This window comes from Diabrotica virgifera, chromosome 6 (assembly GCF_917563875.1).
Source record: "Diabrotica virgifera virgifera chromosome 6, PGI_DIABVI_V3a".
Lineage (NCBI taxonomy): Eukaryota > Metazoa > Arthropoda > Insecta > Coleoptera > Chrysomelidae > Diabrotica > Diabrotica virgifera.
In genome coordinates, this window is record NC_065448.1 from 159051315 (window position 1) to 159068139 (window position 16825).

General features: G+C 33.3%; 1 protein-coding gene across 6 annotated transcripts in view; it reads right to left on the reverse strand.

The window, feature by feature from the left end:
* Window positions 1-16825, reverse strand: part of LOC114335747 (collagen alpha-3(IX) chain-like) — a 408590-nt gene that overhangs the window by 155100 nt on the left and 236665 nt on the right. For all 6 annotated transcript variants that reach the window (XM_050653325.1, XM_050653322.1, XM_050653324.1 and 3 more), the window contains one exon: window positions 8172-8432. In XM_050653325.1, coding sequence (XP_050509282.1) covers window positions 8172-8432 — 261 coding nt within the window. The remainder of the gene's footprint in view (window positions 1-8171; window positions 8433-16825) is intronic.

Consider the following 16825-nt stretch of genomic DNA (forward strand, 5'->3'; position numbering starts at 1 on the left):
CTGCCTACTCGCCTCATTTTAAAAAGACAATTCGCCAACCAACTCTCTTGGTTAACAGTCACTTACAATCATTCCGAAAAGTGTATAGAAACTCAATATAGTCCTCGCGAGTGATTTATACTTTATACTACTCAGCAATAGCAGTACGAAAAATAGCAGGCCTGCTCCAGCTTGTGCAACGAGAAATGACAAGGTAGGAAATATTTTTATTACAATTTACTTTAAGGTCTGGTTTTTTTACTGTTATTTTTTTTATTCTATTTTAAATTCACCCTATGCTAAACAGTCCACTAATAAAGCTCACTGAGTTAGTAATCTCCTCCAAGATGATTTATTGGTCCTTCGAGCCGGATAGATCCATTTTCTATATTTTTTTCTTGCATTTTTCATTTTTCTAAGAGGGTAATATAGTCGGGGAAAGTTTCTTTTAAACCTGAATTGTTTGCTTTTATTGTCATACTTTGCTAATTTACAAAGATCAGAATCAAATTCAGGTTATTTAACCGCATTTCCTTTGACTTTATTTTTTGTTATTCTTTAACATAAGGCGATAAAATATTCTTTACAAAATTAAAATCACGTATCAATTAGTACATTGGTTTTTTGTTTGTGCCGATCGTTAGTGGTACCTATACCTCAGTTAATGTTGTTTTTTAAGTAAAAAAGGAACACATTAATGTAAAAGTAATTATTATTAAATTGTCAACGTCGGCCAATAGACAAATTTTGTTATAATAATTATTATACAGGTTGACTCTATTATAGATGAAACTGTGTGTTTATTTTACACAGTAATTTTTATTTAAAGGGTTTATGTTTTATAATTATTTTTTGTCTATAAATATTCAAATAGCAGAGGACATAGTTTTCTATTTTATTAGCACAAAGTTCGGTTGTATTTTATTAATTTTCGTGTGGTGAACCTATTTTATTTCCTAACGCTAATTTCATATTTTTCTAAATTTATTAATTCTACATTTAAATTTACAAAATGGCAGATAAAATTAAAAAATATCAATCTTTAAGACAAGTTGAAGTGCAACAAATGACTGAAATTCATGCTGTTGCTTTAAAGGTAGCTGCTGACGATAAGAATTTTTACCCGGTTTTGGAAGTTATGTATGAAGGATTGGAAAAAATTCGTGACAATTTTTATGATCTTCATAATAAAATAATTATGTTAGTTTCTGAGCAAGATAATGAGGACGCGCTATTTAAAGTCGAAGATGATTGCCGTAGTAATTTTGACAAATTATATTATAAAATTAAATTAACATACGTGCAAGCCTTTAGAAAATCTTCAACATCAAGTCAGCAAACTACATCAACTTCACAGTCTCAAAATCCTTTACCTATAAATTATTTTAATTTACCGAAACCGGAATTGCCATCTTTCAGTGGAAAAATAACTGAATTTAGAAGTTTTATAGATCAGTTTGATGCTCGCGTTCATACTCTTACTTACTTACAACCAATTGACAAATTTAATTTGTTACTATCGTGTTTAAAGGGTGCAGCGCGCGATGCTGTGGATCATATTGACATCACAGCAAACAATTATCCAATTGCCTATGATCTGCTTTGTGAAAGGTTTAATAATGTTAGGGTAATCGCTGCCAATTTATGGAATAACCTTGAAAGTTCACCACAACTGACTTCAGAAGATCCAAAAGAACTACGCAAGTTGTTAGATACATTTTCGAAAAATGTGGCATCTCTAAATAAGCTAGGACTACCCACAGTACATTGGGATTTTATACTTGTTCAAATGATTTTAAAACGATTAACTGTTTCTTTAGTAACACGTTTTGAGCTTTTTCATAATAATTCAACCATCCCAAGCTATAAAAAACTGATTGATTTTTTAAATCAAAGTTGTCTCGCTTTAGATAATATTGATTTTCACACTAAACCAAAATCTAACTTTTCTAAAAAACCTAATTCTTCCAAATCTACATCATTGCTTGCTCAAACAGAACCTGAACCAAAATGTTCTATCTGTAAAACTAATGATACCCATGCCATTTATAAATGCTCCGTTTTTTTGGCAAAATCTCCTGTAGATCGATTTCAATTAATAAAAAAGAACAAGATGTGTATTAACTGTCTTGGATCACATCGTTCTAGCCTATGCAAATCTACATGGACTTGTCACTCGTGCCATAAAAAACATCATACACTCCTTTGCTTCTCCTCTTCTAAGAAAGAAGAGAATGTTCAAGATTCGGCGGCATCCACTTTAAATTCAACGACTGGATCATCCGTTTCTGTGTGTTTTTCTTCCGCTGATAAAAGTACTTTGCTTTCCACTGCATGTATTGAGGTGCTTGATTGTCACGGTAACTACCAACCTGTTAGGTGTCTGTTAGATTCGGGAAGCATGACGTCCTTCATCTGTCAAAAGACCCTTAGGCGTTTAGGTTTACGTCCCATGAAAACTTCAGCTAACATCCAAGGATTAGGTTCTATGCAGTCGAACAATAATTTAGGTGGGGTTACCATTTCTTTTAAACCAGTACGTAAATCTTCTCCTATTTTGACAACCGATGCGTTAGTCTTGACAAAAATATGTGAGGATCAGCCTTTATGTAATTTAGAAGTTAATACTTGGCCCCATATTGCTAATTTAAAGTTAGCAGATGATAACTTCTTTCGTAGAGGATCCATAGACATTCTTTTAGGAGCTGATGTATTCTCTACAATTCTTTTGGATGGACGTATTTACGGCAATCAAGATGAACCTGATGCAATTAATACTATATTTGGCTATGTGCTTATGGGAAAAGTAAATATTTCAAAGGCACCTACTCTTACTTCTTTATTTTGCCAAGTTGAAGATACGGTTTCTTTGGATCAGCAAATAAAGAAATTCTGGGAATTAGAAGCAGTCCCTGAAGTTTTTTGCTTAGCTCCTGATGACGCTAAAGTGGAAAATATGTTTATGAATACTTATACGCGTGAACAATCAGGACGCTTTGTAGTAGATCTACCTTTTAAGGAAGAAAATCCTGTATTTCCTAATATTAGATCACTTGCTCTTAGTAGGTTTTATTCATTAGAAAGAAGGCTTCAAAAATCTCCTGAACTTTATGACCAATATTGCACCTTTATGAAGGAATTTGTTGAGCTCGGTCACATGGAACCTGTCCCATTGAATAACTTCGATTCACCTTATGTTTACTATTTATCGCATCATTGTGTTTTAAGACCTGAAAGTCTAACAAGTAAATTAAGGGTCGTTTTTAATGGTTCCGGGCATCTTCCAAATCAACCCTCACTCAATGACAAATTATTCACTGGTCCTAAGCTTCAGACTGACATCTGTACAATTTTGATTAATTTTCGATTGCATGGTTATGTAATTACGGCCGATATTTCTAAAATGTATAGGCAAATTTTAATTAATCCTACTCAAACAGATTATCAAAGAGTACTTTGGCGTTCTAATAATTCTGAACCTGTTCGAGATCTTCGTATCAACAGAGTTGTTTATGGTCTCTCTTGTTCTCCTTATCTTGCTATTAGATGTCTACATCAGTTGGCTAATGATGACGGGGATTCGTTTCCTCTAGCAGCCGAGGCACTTAAAACTGGAACCTACGTTGATGATATCATTTCTTCCTGTCCTAGTTTCGAAAATGCCTTAGCACTAAGAGACGAACTTATTGCCTTACTTGCCAAAGGAGGTTTTGAGTTGAACAAATGGTCCAGTAATGTACCCGATTTATTGAAAGGATTAGCTGTATCAGATTTAGCAATAAAACCTCTTACATTTAATGATGATATTTCGTCCAAAACACTTAAAGTATTAGGGTTGGAATGGGACGCTTCTTCGGATACATTTGCTTTTAAAGTTCAAGTTTTAGACTCTTCTTGTACAAAACGTCATCTTTTGTCCAATTTAGCAAAAATATTTGATCCTCTTGGATTTTTATCTCCAATAACATTTCTAATTAAACACCTTATTCAAAGAATATGGACTCAAAAGATTGGTTGGGATGATGCTCCATCAAAAGAAATTATCCGTTTGTGGAAAAAATACATTGATGATGTAGCATATTTGAGTAAATTAAATTTACCTCGTCGTTTATTAATTGACGATATTTTACGCTTAGAAGTTCACTGTTTTGGTGACGCTAGCGAGAAAGGTTACTGCGCTGTCTTGTACTTTCGATGCTTATCACCTTCAGGCCAACCTTTTGTTTCTTTTGTTATAGCTAAATCTAAGGTCGCACCCATTAATAAGGGACTTACTATTCCCAGATTAGAATTGTCTGCTGCGGTTTTAGTGGCTCGACTAGTCTCCTTTGTTTCTTCTGTTATTAAAGATAAAGTAGAAATCAAGGAAATATACTGTTATTCTGATTCTGCTGTTACATTACGTTGGTTACAATCTTCCCCTCATCAGTGGAAAACTTTTGTGAGCAATAGAGTAGCTTATGTGCAGGAACGAGTAACTTCTTCATGTTGGCACTATGTTCCTTCTGAAGAAAATCCTGCTGACATTGGTTCAAGGGGTTGCTTACCCTCTGAGTTAATTAACTGTTCCAAATGGTGGGCGGGGCCAACCTTCTTACAATCTGATCCGCTAACGTTCTTTGAACTTAATTCAAAGGAGTCTACTAATGTAAATTTGGAAGTGCGGACTGTCGCATTGATTGCTGAAATTCCCAATAATTTTTTAGATATTTTATTGGATCGTCATTCGTCTTTAAATAGGTGTGTTCGATGTTTGTGTTACATTATTCGTTTTTTCCATTATGTAACCAAAAACCGATATGGTAATCTGGAAATAGGTTGTTTAAGTTTATTGGAGCAACATAACTCCTTACTGGTTTTTGTTAAACGAACACAGCAGATCTTTTTTAATACTTTAATAAATTTTATCCAAGATAAACAGCTGCTTCCAAAAAATTTAAGAAAGCTTTCACCTTTTATCGATGCAAAGGGAATTCTACGTGTAGGTAGTCGCCTAGCTAATGCGCCCATTTCGTATGATCGCAAATTTCCGGCATTACTTCCTAACAGTTGTAAATTAACTGATATGATTATTGAATCTACTCATCTGCAATATCTACACGCCGGGCTTCAAACTGTTCAATACCTAATTTCTCAGCGTTTTTGGATTATATCTTCCAAACGAGCCATTCGTAGAGTACTGTCTAAATGTGTTAAATGTTTTAAGGTGAATCCTTTGTCCCCAGTTCCGTTAATGGGAAATCTACCGCTAGCTCGAATATCTCAACTAAAACCTTTCAGTAATGTTGGAGTTGATTTTGCGGGCCCTTTTCCTATAAGAGCTTCCAAACTTCGAAAGTCTCAAACTCTTAAAGCGTATTTGTCGCTTTTTATTTGTTTCTCAACAAAAGCTCTTCATTTAGAGCTCGTATCTGATTTATCCACTGACGCGTTTTTAGCTGCGTTTAAGCGATTTGTCAGTCGTAGAGGCCGATGTCAACATGTTTATAGTGACAATGGCACTAACTTTGTTGGAGCCAGAGCAGAACTTAACAGATTGGCATCACAAGCTGCTTCTCATGAATCTATTCAATGGCATCTCATTCCCCCTTCTTCTCCACACTTTGGAGGTTTATGGGAATCTAATATTAAGACGGTAAAGGGTCATTTAATTCGCACAATTGGAGAACAAGTACTAACTTTTGAAGAGTTATATACTATTTTTTCTCAAATTGAGGCCATCATGAATTCGAGGCCAATATGCCCGTTAAGTTCAGACCCAAACGATCTTAGTGCGTTAACTCCAGGACATTTTTTGACCATGGAGCCTTTGAGTGCTCCGCCCGAAGAAACGTTGCTCGATGTTCCGCACAATCGGTTGAATCGTTGGCAATTATTAAATAAGTTGCACCAACAGATTTGGGAACGGTGGTCTAAGGAGTACCTCCAAACTCTTCATCAAAGGGCTAAATGGAATTCTCCGTCTCCAAACGTCCAACTAGGTACCTTAGTGGTAATCCGCCAAAATAATATTCCCCCGCTACAATGGCCTTTGGGCCGTATAATTGAGGTTCATCCTGGATCTGATGGTATAGTTAGAGTGGCCACAGTGAAAACTAATAGTGGTATATATAAACGCTCTATAGTAAAATTATGTCCTTTGCCTTTTGAGCCGTAACAATACTGCGTATTGTGGTGGGCGGTTGTGGTTCGTCCACATAAGTAGGAATAACAATTTTTAATTTTCTTGTTTTTGTAAAGAATATTTTAATTCATTTTCTTTTCAATATTATGGGACACCCCGTATATACGAGTAGGCCAATACCTAATTCAGTGAGTATGTATTAATTTTTATCATTATTTTCAAGTAAAAACCTTAAAGTTTTTTGTATGTAATTACCTGCCTACTCGCCTCATTTTAAAAAGACAATTCGCCAACCAACTCTCTTGGTTAACAGTCACTTACAATCATTCCGAAAAGTGTATAGAAACTCAATATAGTCCTCGCGAGTGATTTATACTTTATACTACTCAGCAATAGCAGTACGAAAAATAGCAGGCCTGCTCCAGCTTGTGCAACGAGAAATGACAAGGTAGGAAATATTTTTATTACAATTTACTTTAAGGTCTGGTTTTTTTACTGTTATTTTTTTTATTCTATTTTAAATTCACCCTATGCTAAACAGTCCACTAATAAAGCTCACTGAGTTAGTAATCTCCTCCAAGATGATTTAATAACTTTATAGTGGAAATTGTTCGCTGAAAAACCCTCTACAAAAATGTTATAATTTTATTTTATTTTAAAATGAACTGAAAAAAAGTTATAACCTCCAAAAGGAAACTTGTTAAAAACTTTTTACATATTTTTGTTTATATATTTTTTGTTGGTCACTTGACGATAAAAAGTAATAGAAACAAAATTGCAGAAAATTTAATTTGCTACATTTTATGTTTAATTAGATTTTCCGTAGGGTTGGTAGTTTACGAGATATAGCGCCAAACCCCTTTGCACCTCATTTCCAAGATGACGGCCGGGGGACAAAGGTGGCGACCCCAAAAACTTGAACTTAAGCTTCTACTGATCCCCCTACACATTAAAGAAATAAAATTGACTCCTCTAACAAATGCAAGGTATGGCTTAAAAAATGTAAGATTTTAATGGAGTAAACAATGTCAGATTGTTTTAGTAGTTTTATGGTGACTAAAAATCATTATTGGTCAACATACAATTACTAAAACAATCGGTAATTAATAGTTTCTGATCATTTTCTTTGATTATGTAAAGTAATGTTAAAATCAGTTAGGTCACTCTGGCTCTCATGGCATCAATTAGTTGTGGTTCTATTCTTCTGTTTTATTTTCTTATTTTATTTATTGCAACTTCTCAGTGCTCTTCCCAAACTCTAACTCTTGTTTGGTTCAATGGTCAATATAATATATAAGCACAGCAGAAGCGAATCTTACTGTCGTTTCCATTGATTTTGTGGAGACCGAAATATTTGACCTTGTGCACCAGTTACAGAATAGAACTTGATGTTCCAAGGAATAGAACATTCGAAATGATGTGATATTTTTGACAAATAGTTATTAATTAAATATAAAATATAAAATTTAACTATAAAATATAAATAAACTATAAAATAAAACATATATAAATATAAAATTTAACTATTAACAACTGTAACTGTCAGTCGCAAAAGTGAGGTTGCACCAGTTACGTGACGCATGAGCATGAAATTTATGTTACCGTTTTCGGCCTGAGTTTCGCTTCTGTATGGTTAGTTATTCTGTGATATAAGTAAAAAGATTTTACACACCATTGAACCAAACACGAGTTTTAAGATATTGGGAAGAGTATTGAGAAGTTGCAACAAATAAAATAACAAAATAAAGCAGAAGTATAGAACCACAACTAATTTAAGAAATGTCTATAAATTGAGGGTAGATTAATACTGCGCAAGGAAGAAGGAAGTGTAGATATTTAGAGGACGCCTATGTCCGACAGTAGACAGATTTGTCTGTGTGATGCTTGATAGAATATGATACTACTATATTTTCACGTTTTTCTAGTATTATTAGTATTTATTCCTATCATATTTTCCTGTCAATATTATATATTAAAACAAGAAGTTGGTAAAATATTTAAAAATAATAGGAAAACTACCAAAGAAAATAATAACTTTCTAGGAAAACTATAAATTCATTCACCGTACCTGCTCTCCATGTTTTCCTGGTAAACCTTCTGATCCTTGTACGCCTGGAGGTCCCATTAGACCTGGTGGACCAGGAAGTCCTGGAAAACCTCTTTCTCCCTTTTCTCCATCTTCTCCATTGATCCCGGGTTCACCAGGCGGTCCTGGTGCTCCCTTCTCACCAACACCGGCAGCCGATCCTCCAGTTCCAGGAGGACCTGGTTCTCCTTGGTTACCTTTTTCTCCTGGTGTACCTGCTAGACCAGGCACGCCTGAAGGACCCTGAAATGTAAAAATATAATAATAAATATTTTGTAATAGATATTGCATAATAGAAGTTATCGTTAATAATGCTGTTAATCGAGCAATAAGATTTTTACGCCTTGATGTCGTCATTACTGCTATAGGTATCTTCTTTTTATCTTCTAATCAATTTCAGTGTTTTTACCAACACCACATTATACCTAAGCATACATTATACCTAAGCACCAAGAAATGTTATTAAAATTCTCACTGTATATTAATTTTTTCTATTATCTGAGATGACGCTAACAAAAATAAATACGGACGGACACTTCTTCTTTTTACCCAGTTTTTCCCTTTTTGGGCATCGCTGTTCTTTACTTTTCATCGGCACTCATTTCTGAACAACGTGTCTTCTTCAATTAAACCTTTCTCTCTCTCTCTCTCTCTCTCTCTCTCTCTCTCTCTTAAGTACCATGCCACACAGTCCTTCTGTCTCCTTGTCAGATTTCCGCAACGTCTCTGTTAAAACTTAATACATAATTTGTTTAATCCTAAATAAGGTGGCAATGACATATTTGCTGATATTTAGTAAGTTGCCGATTGTCAGAATGACAAGATCCAATAATTCAATTTCATTACGTACACCAACGAATGTATTTTAGACGAAGAATAAATTTAATAAATTGAAGATAAATTCCTTTTATTAGAACCACAAAAATAATACAGTCCACCCAAGATATTTATACATATTTTTTGGTCCAATTCGAGCCCCATATTTTGAAAGTCAATTGCAACGATCTATTGAAGAAGAAGCCACAAGCGAAGTCTATAGTAGCAGTCAGTGGCCCAGTCAAGTAGTGAACAATTTTAAAGAAATTATTACACAAAGAGGTGATATTCAATAAAATCAATTGCAACAATCTATTGAAGAAGAAGCCACAAGCGAAGTCTATAGTAGCAGTCAGTGGCCCAGTCAAGTAGTGAACTATTTAGAGAAATTATTACACAAAGAGGTGACATTCAGTCTACAAACGAATTGGTCAACTATAAATTACAGTTCAAGAACGCTATTAAAATTATAACACGAAGATATCCTTTTAAACTATTTTCTGATCATATTACTGTAATTAAGGGTTTGCAGTTTTACATTATTTTGATTACCCCCTTTTTTCAACTTTAAAACGATTATTTTGAAGTCATTTAGAATATCTATTTTTGAATATTTGTCAAATTGACATTTCGATAACAGTTCCAGTTACTTAGAACTTGGAACTGATTTCATTTAACGTTGGTGTACATTTCTAGTAGTCCTGTCGCCAGGGGGGGTACAACGGCCTCGTTAATTCAGATGGACTTACTCAAGTTTTTTTTATGTATTTTGACCCGTAGAACACGAATTTTTTGGGTAACAGTTGATCCGGATGTCGATAAGATTGTTATAGACCAAGAACTTGAGGAATCAAATAACAGCGATTTTTGACAAAACAAAACAATATTTTGTATTTTTTGGGCCATTTTAAGTAAAAAATATTTCTACAAGTTTTTTCGTAGGATGCACAGTTTTCGAGATAAACGCGGTTGAACTTTAAAAAAATCGAAAAATTGCAATTTTTGAACCCGAATAACTTTTGATTAAAAAATAAAATAGCAAGTCTGCTTACCGCATTTGAAAGTTTAAGTCAAATTATATCGGTTTTGATTATTTGCATTGGTAAAAATTTATTTTTTTATTGTTTAACAAAGCTATAAACACGTAGGGTTTCCCGTGCTTTTACATGCGTTTTAACGCATGTAACGTAGAAATAGTCTTGATTGCACTAGTACCTATTCTACCTACTCGTTCGATTTTAAATGAGAAATCATAGAAACATCACTCACGCACTAGTTGTTTGTAGCTTTGTTTAGCAATAACACAATAAATTTTTAGCAATGCAAATAATCAAAACCGACATAATTTGACTTGAACTTTCAAAGGCGCTAAGCAGAATTGGTATTTTATTTTTTAATCAAAAGTTATTCGGGTTTAAAAATTGCAGTTTTTCGATTTTTTGAAAGTTCAACCGCGTTTATCTCGAAAACTGTGCATCCTACTAAAAAACTTGTAGAAATATTTTTTGCTTAAAATGACCCAAAAAATACAAAATATTGTTTTGTTTTGCCAAAAATCGCTGTTATTTGATTCCTCAAGTTCTTGGTCTATAACAATCTTATCGACATCCGGATCAACTGTTACCCAAAAAATTCGTGTTCTACGGGTCAAAATACATAAAAAAAATTTGGGTAAGTCCATCTGAATTAACGAGGCCGTTGTACCCCCCTGGCGACAGGACTATAGGTCAAGATTGCATTTTTTCTATTATTTCAAAATTGATACAATTTTCAAGTAAAATACAATTATTTTTGATGAAATAATTTGTCCATTTACCATTGCACAATAATTACACTTGGGATACTATTTCCATAAGTTCAAGTTCAAGTTTCAAGTTCAATATAAGTTCAATATAAGTTCAATTTTAACAGGTCTATTTATACCTGTTTTCAATCAATTGCCAATTTACCATTTCTATATTACGAGGTACGATTATACGAGGATTACGAGGTAGATACGATATTACCTCTATAACAATACAAATACAATTATTGTCAAAGGTCTATTTATACCTTTGTCAAACCATTGCTAGATTACAATTTTAACAGGTCTATTTATACCTGTTTTCGATCAATTGCCAATTTACCATTTCTATATAACGAGGTCGAGGTACGAGGATTACGAGGTATTACGATTTTACTTCTATACGAATACAAATACGAATAAAAATACGAATACAAATAATACAAATACAAATACGAAAAATACAATTATTGTCATAGGTCTATTTATACCTTTGTCAAACCATTGCTAGATTACAATTTTAACAGGTCTATTTATACCTGTTTTCAATCAATTGCCAATTTACCATTTCTATATTACGAGGTACGATTATACGAGGATTACGAGGTAGATACGATATTACCTCTGTTACAATACAAATACAATTATTGTCAAAGGTCTATTTATACCTTTGTCAAACCATTGCTAGATTACAATTTCTATTTAGCCTATATTTCCATTTTGATTATTAATATGTCTATTAAACAATTAATAAGAAACAGAAATTCATTGACTCAAGAACTAGCAATGTTAAATGAATTTGCTACAAGTATAGATACCAATTTGCCTACTATTTCAGATGTAGAATACAGGTTAACTGGTTACAATGATTTATTACAAGAATTTAATCAACTCCAGAGAATTATAGAGGAGAAATGTGATGAAACAGATCTAGAGACTCATTATGAAACACGAAAGCAATTTAAAACATCATTTTTTGATGCTATGGCAATATTAATGAACTATGTGAATAAAAATGCAATTAATGTTACTAATGGTACAACTTTCCCCAATTCAAATCAATCTTTTGACTATATAAAAAATAACTTTTTACCAAAAATAAAATCAAATATAAGCCATACCAAAGATCAGTGTAGACTAGATAATTGTAAAAAATGTTCAAAAAAGCATAGTACATTGCTGCACATTGATTCTCAAATTAAATCAACAATAATTTTAGAGCCATCTACTAGTCAAACAAATTTATTAGTTGAAAATAAGATTCCAGTTACACAAGTTTTGCTGCCTACTGTAACATTTCAAGGTAAGGATAAATACAACAATTTTCATAAAGCTAGAGCAATTTTAGACAGTGGTGCACAATCAAATTTATTCACTGAGCCTTTTTGTCAAAAAATTAATATTCCATTGATCAATAGACATATTCCAATTATCGGTATTAACCAATCTGAAAGCATTACTCATAAAAAAAGCAGCATCAATATAATTTCAAGCAATAAACAGTTTTCTACAATTTTGAACTGTCCAGTAGTACCAAGTATTAGCACTGCTACTCCATCATATGTCTTAAACAATTCTCTGTGGCGCATTCCTGAAAATATTAAATTGTCAGATCCGTCTCATTATGAGCCAGTATGCATAGACATACTAATTGGAGCTAGTGAATTTTGGTTTTTGCTATCAAAAGGCCAAATAAAATTAGGGAAAAACTTACCAATTTTACAAAATACAATGCTATGTTGGACAGTAGCAGGCTTAGCACCAATATCAAAACCCATTTCAAGTCAACACATTTTCAATTTTTCTGTTATTGAAAGTTTAGATGAGCAATTAAAAAGGTTTTGGGAATTAGAAAAAATTCCTGAAAGTAACTTTTTATCACAAGATTATATTGAAAGTAAACAATTATTCTTAAATACTACATCTAAAGCTCCCAATGGACAATTCATTGTTAAATTGCCATTTAAATATCCTCCAGAAATATTAGGCAATTTCTTTGATACTGCGGTAAAACGCTTCTATTTTCTCGAAAAAATACTCACAACCAATCCAAAGTTAAAATACTTATACAAGCAATTTATTGATGGATATCAAGAATTTGGTCAATTATTCAATGTTACAAGGACTATTGATACACAATTTCAAACCTATTACTTTCTTCATCATAGTGTATACAAAGAATCAAGTCTCACTACTAAACTAAAAGTAGTTTTCGATGGAAGCTGTAAAACTACTAGTGGTTTGTCTCTTAAGGATATACAATATGTGGGTCCTAAGATCCAAAGTAATATATTTCCTATTTTAATCAAATTCAAACAATACATTTACGCAGTTTCAGCAGATGTCAGCAAAATATATGGACAAATTCAAATGATCCCTGAACATGAATCACTACAAAGAATTATCTGGAGAGATGATCCAGAGAGAGAACTTCAGGTTTTGCAGTTAAGTACAGTCACATATGGCACTTCAGCTGCTCCATATCTAGACATACGATGTTTAAATCAGTTAGGTATTGATCATTCAAATAAATACCCACTTTCTTCCAAAACTGTTTTAAAGGACTTCTATGTAAACGATCTATTAACTGGTGCCAAGGAGCTTGAAACACTTAAACTTCTGTGTCAACAAATTTGTTCTATTTTAAATTCGGGCCATTTTCAACTTCGAAAGTGGATTTCTAATTCACAGTCTTTGTTAAATGAACTTGCAGACAACAATGTTTTCAACTCAATTCTCATGTTAGGAGAAAATGAATCATCTAAAACTTTAGGCATTCAGTGGCTTAGTCAACCAGATTTGTTTATTACACCTTCAGACCATGTTACAAAAAGAACAATTATTCTATCTTATATTTCCAAAATTTATGATCGATTAGGATTGCTTAGCTCATGTATTATAATAGCAAGAATTATTATTCAAGAGTTATGGTCTAAAGAATTACTATGGGATGAACATATTCCTAAAAACTTGTGGAAAACTTGGCATGAATTTTATGTTCAATTAAAAAACCTTAACAAACTACAAAAGATTTCTATAAATAAAGGAACTCTTAATGCAAGTAAACTCAATAGTGTTACAATGAAACTTAATAAATCAGCCCAAATTGAGTCATTTTATGATATTATTCACATTCTAAATACCAATTAACAATTACCAAAGCATTATAAAATACGTTCATTGCAACTTTTTATTGATGAGGTTGGTGTCTTGCGTGTAGGAGGCAGGTTACGTTTTACTTTGCTTAACTTTGACATAAAACATCCAAAATTATTATGTTCAAAGCATCCATTATCACACCTCATAATTAAACACAAACAAAATACACTCTTACATGCAGGAACTCAATCACTTTTGTCTTCTATTAGACAAAAATATTGGATAAGAGGAGCAAAAAATCTACTAGCTAAAAGGTTTATAAAAGACTATATGATATGCTTTAAGGAAAAGCCTACTCTCTGTACAGCACTCATGTCTAACTTACCTGACAAACGTGTTTTGCAATCATTTCCCTTTCAGCATAGTGGTATAGATTATGCTGGTCCATTTTCAATTGCAGATAGAAAGGGAAGAGGTAAACTAATTACCAAATGCTATATATGTGTTTTTGTATGTTTTTCAACCAAGTCAATACATCTTGAATTAGTTTCAAATTTAACGAGTGAAAATTTTGTGACATGTACGTAGATTTATTTCAAGACGAGGTATGCCTTCAAATATATACTCAGATAATGGTACTACTTTTATAGGTGCCTACAATGAACTTAAGGAGTTGGGTCAATTTTTACAACAGCATCAAGGTGTTGTTTTAGATTTTGCAGCAAATCAGGGTTTCATCTGGCATTTTATACCTCCATACTCTCCCAATTTTGGTGGCCTATGGGAGGCTGGGAAGGTTTAATACACTATTAATTCAAATTGAAGGAATATTAAATTGCAGGCCGTTATTTGCATTATCCAATGATCCTCCTGACCTAAATCCTCTAACTCCTTCACATTTTCTTATTGGACGGATCATCACAGACCCTCCTGATGCTGATTTTCAAGAAGTTTCATCTAACCGACTATCTAGACTTCAATTTGTGCAACAACTGAAGCAACAATCTGTAATCGGTTTTCAAAAGACTATGTCACTCAACTACACAAGCAGTATAAATGGAACGAACCTGCATCTCCAATAATAGTGGACAGTTTTGTCCTCATCAAGAATAGCCAGTTACCGTCTTTCCGATGGAACATTGGACGAGTGTTAAAATTTTTTTTTTTTTTTGGTAAAGACAATATCTCTAGGGTAGCGGAAGTTCGGACGTCCAATGGTGTTTTAAAACGATCTATTAGAGACCTCTCTTTACTACCATTACAGGACTCACATGTGTAATGTAGTTAATTTTGTTGTGTTTTATATTACATTAATATTATTATTATTTGAAGGTTCCCTTCAAGGTGGGGGCTATGTTAAAACTTAATACATAATTTGTTTAATCCTAAATAAGGTGGCAATGACATATTTGCTGATATTTAGTAAGTTGCCGATTGTCAGAATGACAAGATCCAATAATTCAATTTCATTACGTACACCAACGAATGTATTTTAGACGAAGAATAAATTTAATAAATTGAAGATAAATTCCTTTTATTAGAACCACAAAAATAATACAGTCCACCCAAGATATTTATACACTCTCTTTCACTGATTCTAACAGCTTTATGCTTCGTGCCACATAATTTTCATTTCTATGTCGGACAGCCATTACAGTATTAACATTTTTTGAGACTGTAGTCACTGCGGCACTTTTCCTGATCACGCCGTTCACGAACCTGTCCCTTTTAGTCTTACCCAACAACCACATTTTCGATCCCAGAGTACCATTCGCTTCCAGTTACATCAACCAGAGCCTATATCATGTGGACAATTTCTCGATCTAGTTTCATATTTCCGTTATGTAGGAGCCAAGGTATTTAAATTCTCCTACTCATCATAGTTTTTCTCCAAGGAATTCGATGTCCCCAACTATTCCTGTTCCTCCCAACCACATATTATACTCTGTGTACGACAGGCTAACTTTAAGTTCCCTTAACCCGCCGTTACACGCATCTTCATTTGTGACGTGGTTGCACGCGTATGAGCGTCGCCCTCACCTACATAAATTCGACTTATTTTGAGAAAGAATGAATGTCAACATGTATAAATATAAAATGTGTTGTACTCACATATTATAGAAAGTTTCGTAAACCAATTTTTTTTATTAATTTAATAAAACAAAAGTAAAAATAATATAGATCAAACGCAAGTTTTCTTAATTTTCAATTTCAGCAAGCCACTGAAGAAATTAACGTTCTTTACGCGAATTCATTTTACTAAAAATACAAATTAAAATTAGCAACTGTTCTGAAGCTATTTCTTTGTGGCGTTTATGTAATTAACTGTTAATATTTTGTATTTTGATAACGACGTGGATTTCGAAACGTCAATAAAATCAATTTTTCAAGTTAAAGTGTGGCTTATTTCCCAATTAGAATAGGTAAATTTAAAAATGGGTTCTTAACCAGTGGCGCACCTAGAATTTTCCTCTGGGGGGGAGGGGGGTTTGCTTGGGCACCGAAAGTTTTTTGTATTATTTGTGAAAGACAAGTTACATTTTCCTACCTTCTTTTATATATATTTCTATATGTTCTGGGTGGGATTTTAACCCCCAAACCCCCCCTTGGTGTGCCACTGTTTCTAACCTAATCCAAACAATAATATTTTAATTAAACCTACCTAAACATTAAATAAAAACCTATAAGTTTCTTTGAGATAACAGAAACGTGATTTCACCGTGATTGCACGCGCAGTGAGGAATTCCCTCACTTGAAGAGGGATGTCTCTTCTTTCAACTATCACACAGCACACTGACCGCCTGAAATATTCTATAACTTTTTCATAACCTCTCATGAACCATGCTAAAGGCATTCCTGGGTGCTTAAGGTTATCGTATTAGTTTACACAATTTCATTGCTTATAAACAAATATGGTGAGGGATTCCCTCATAGCGCG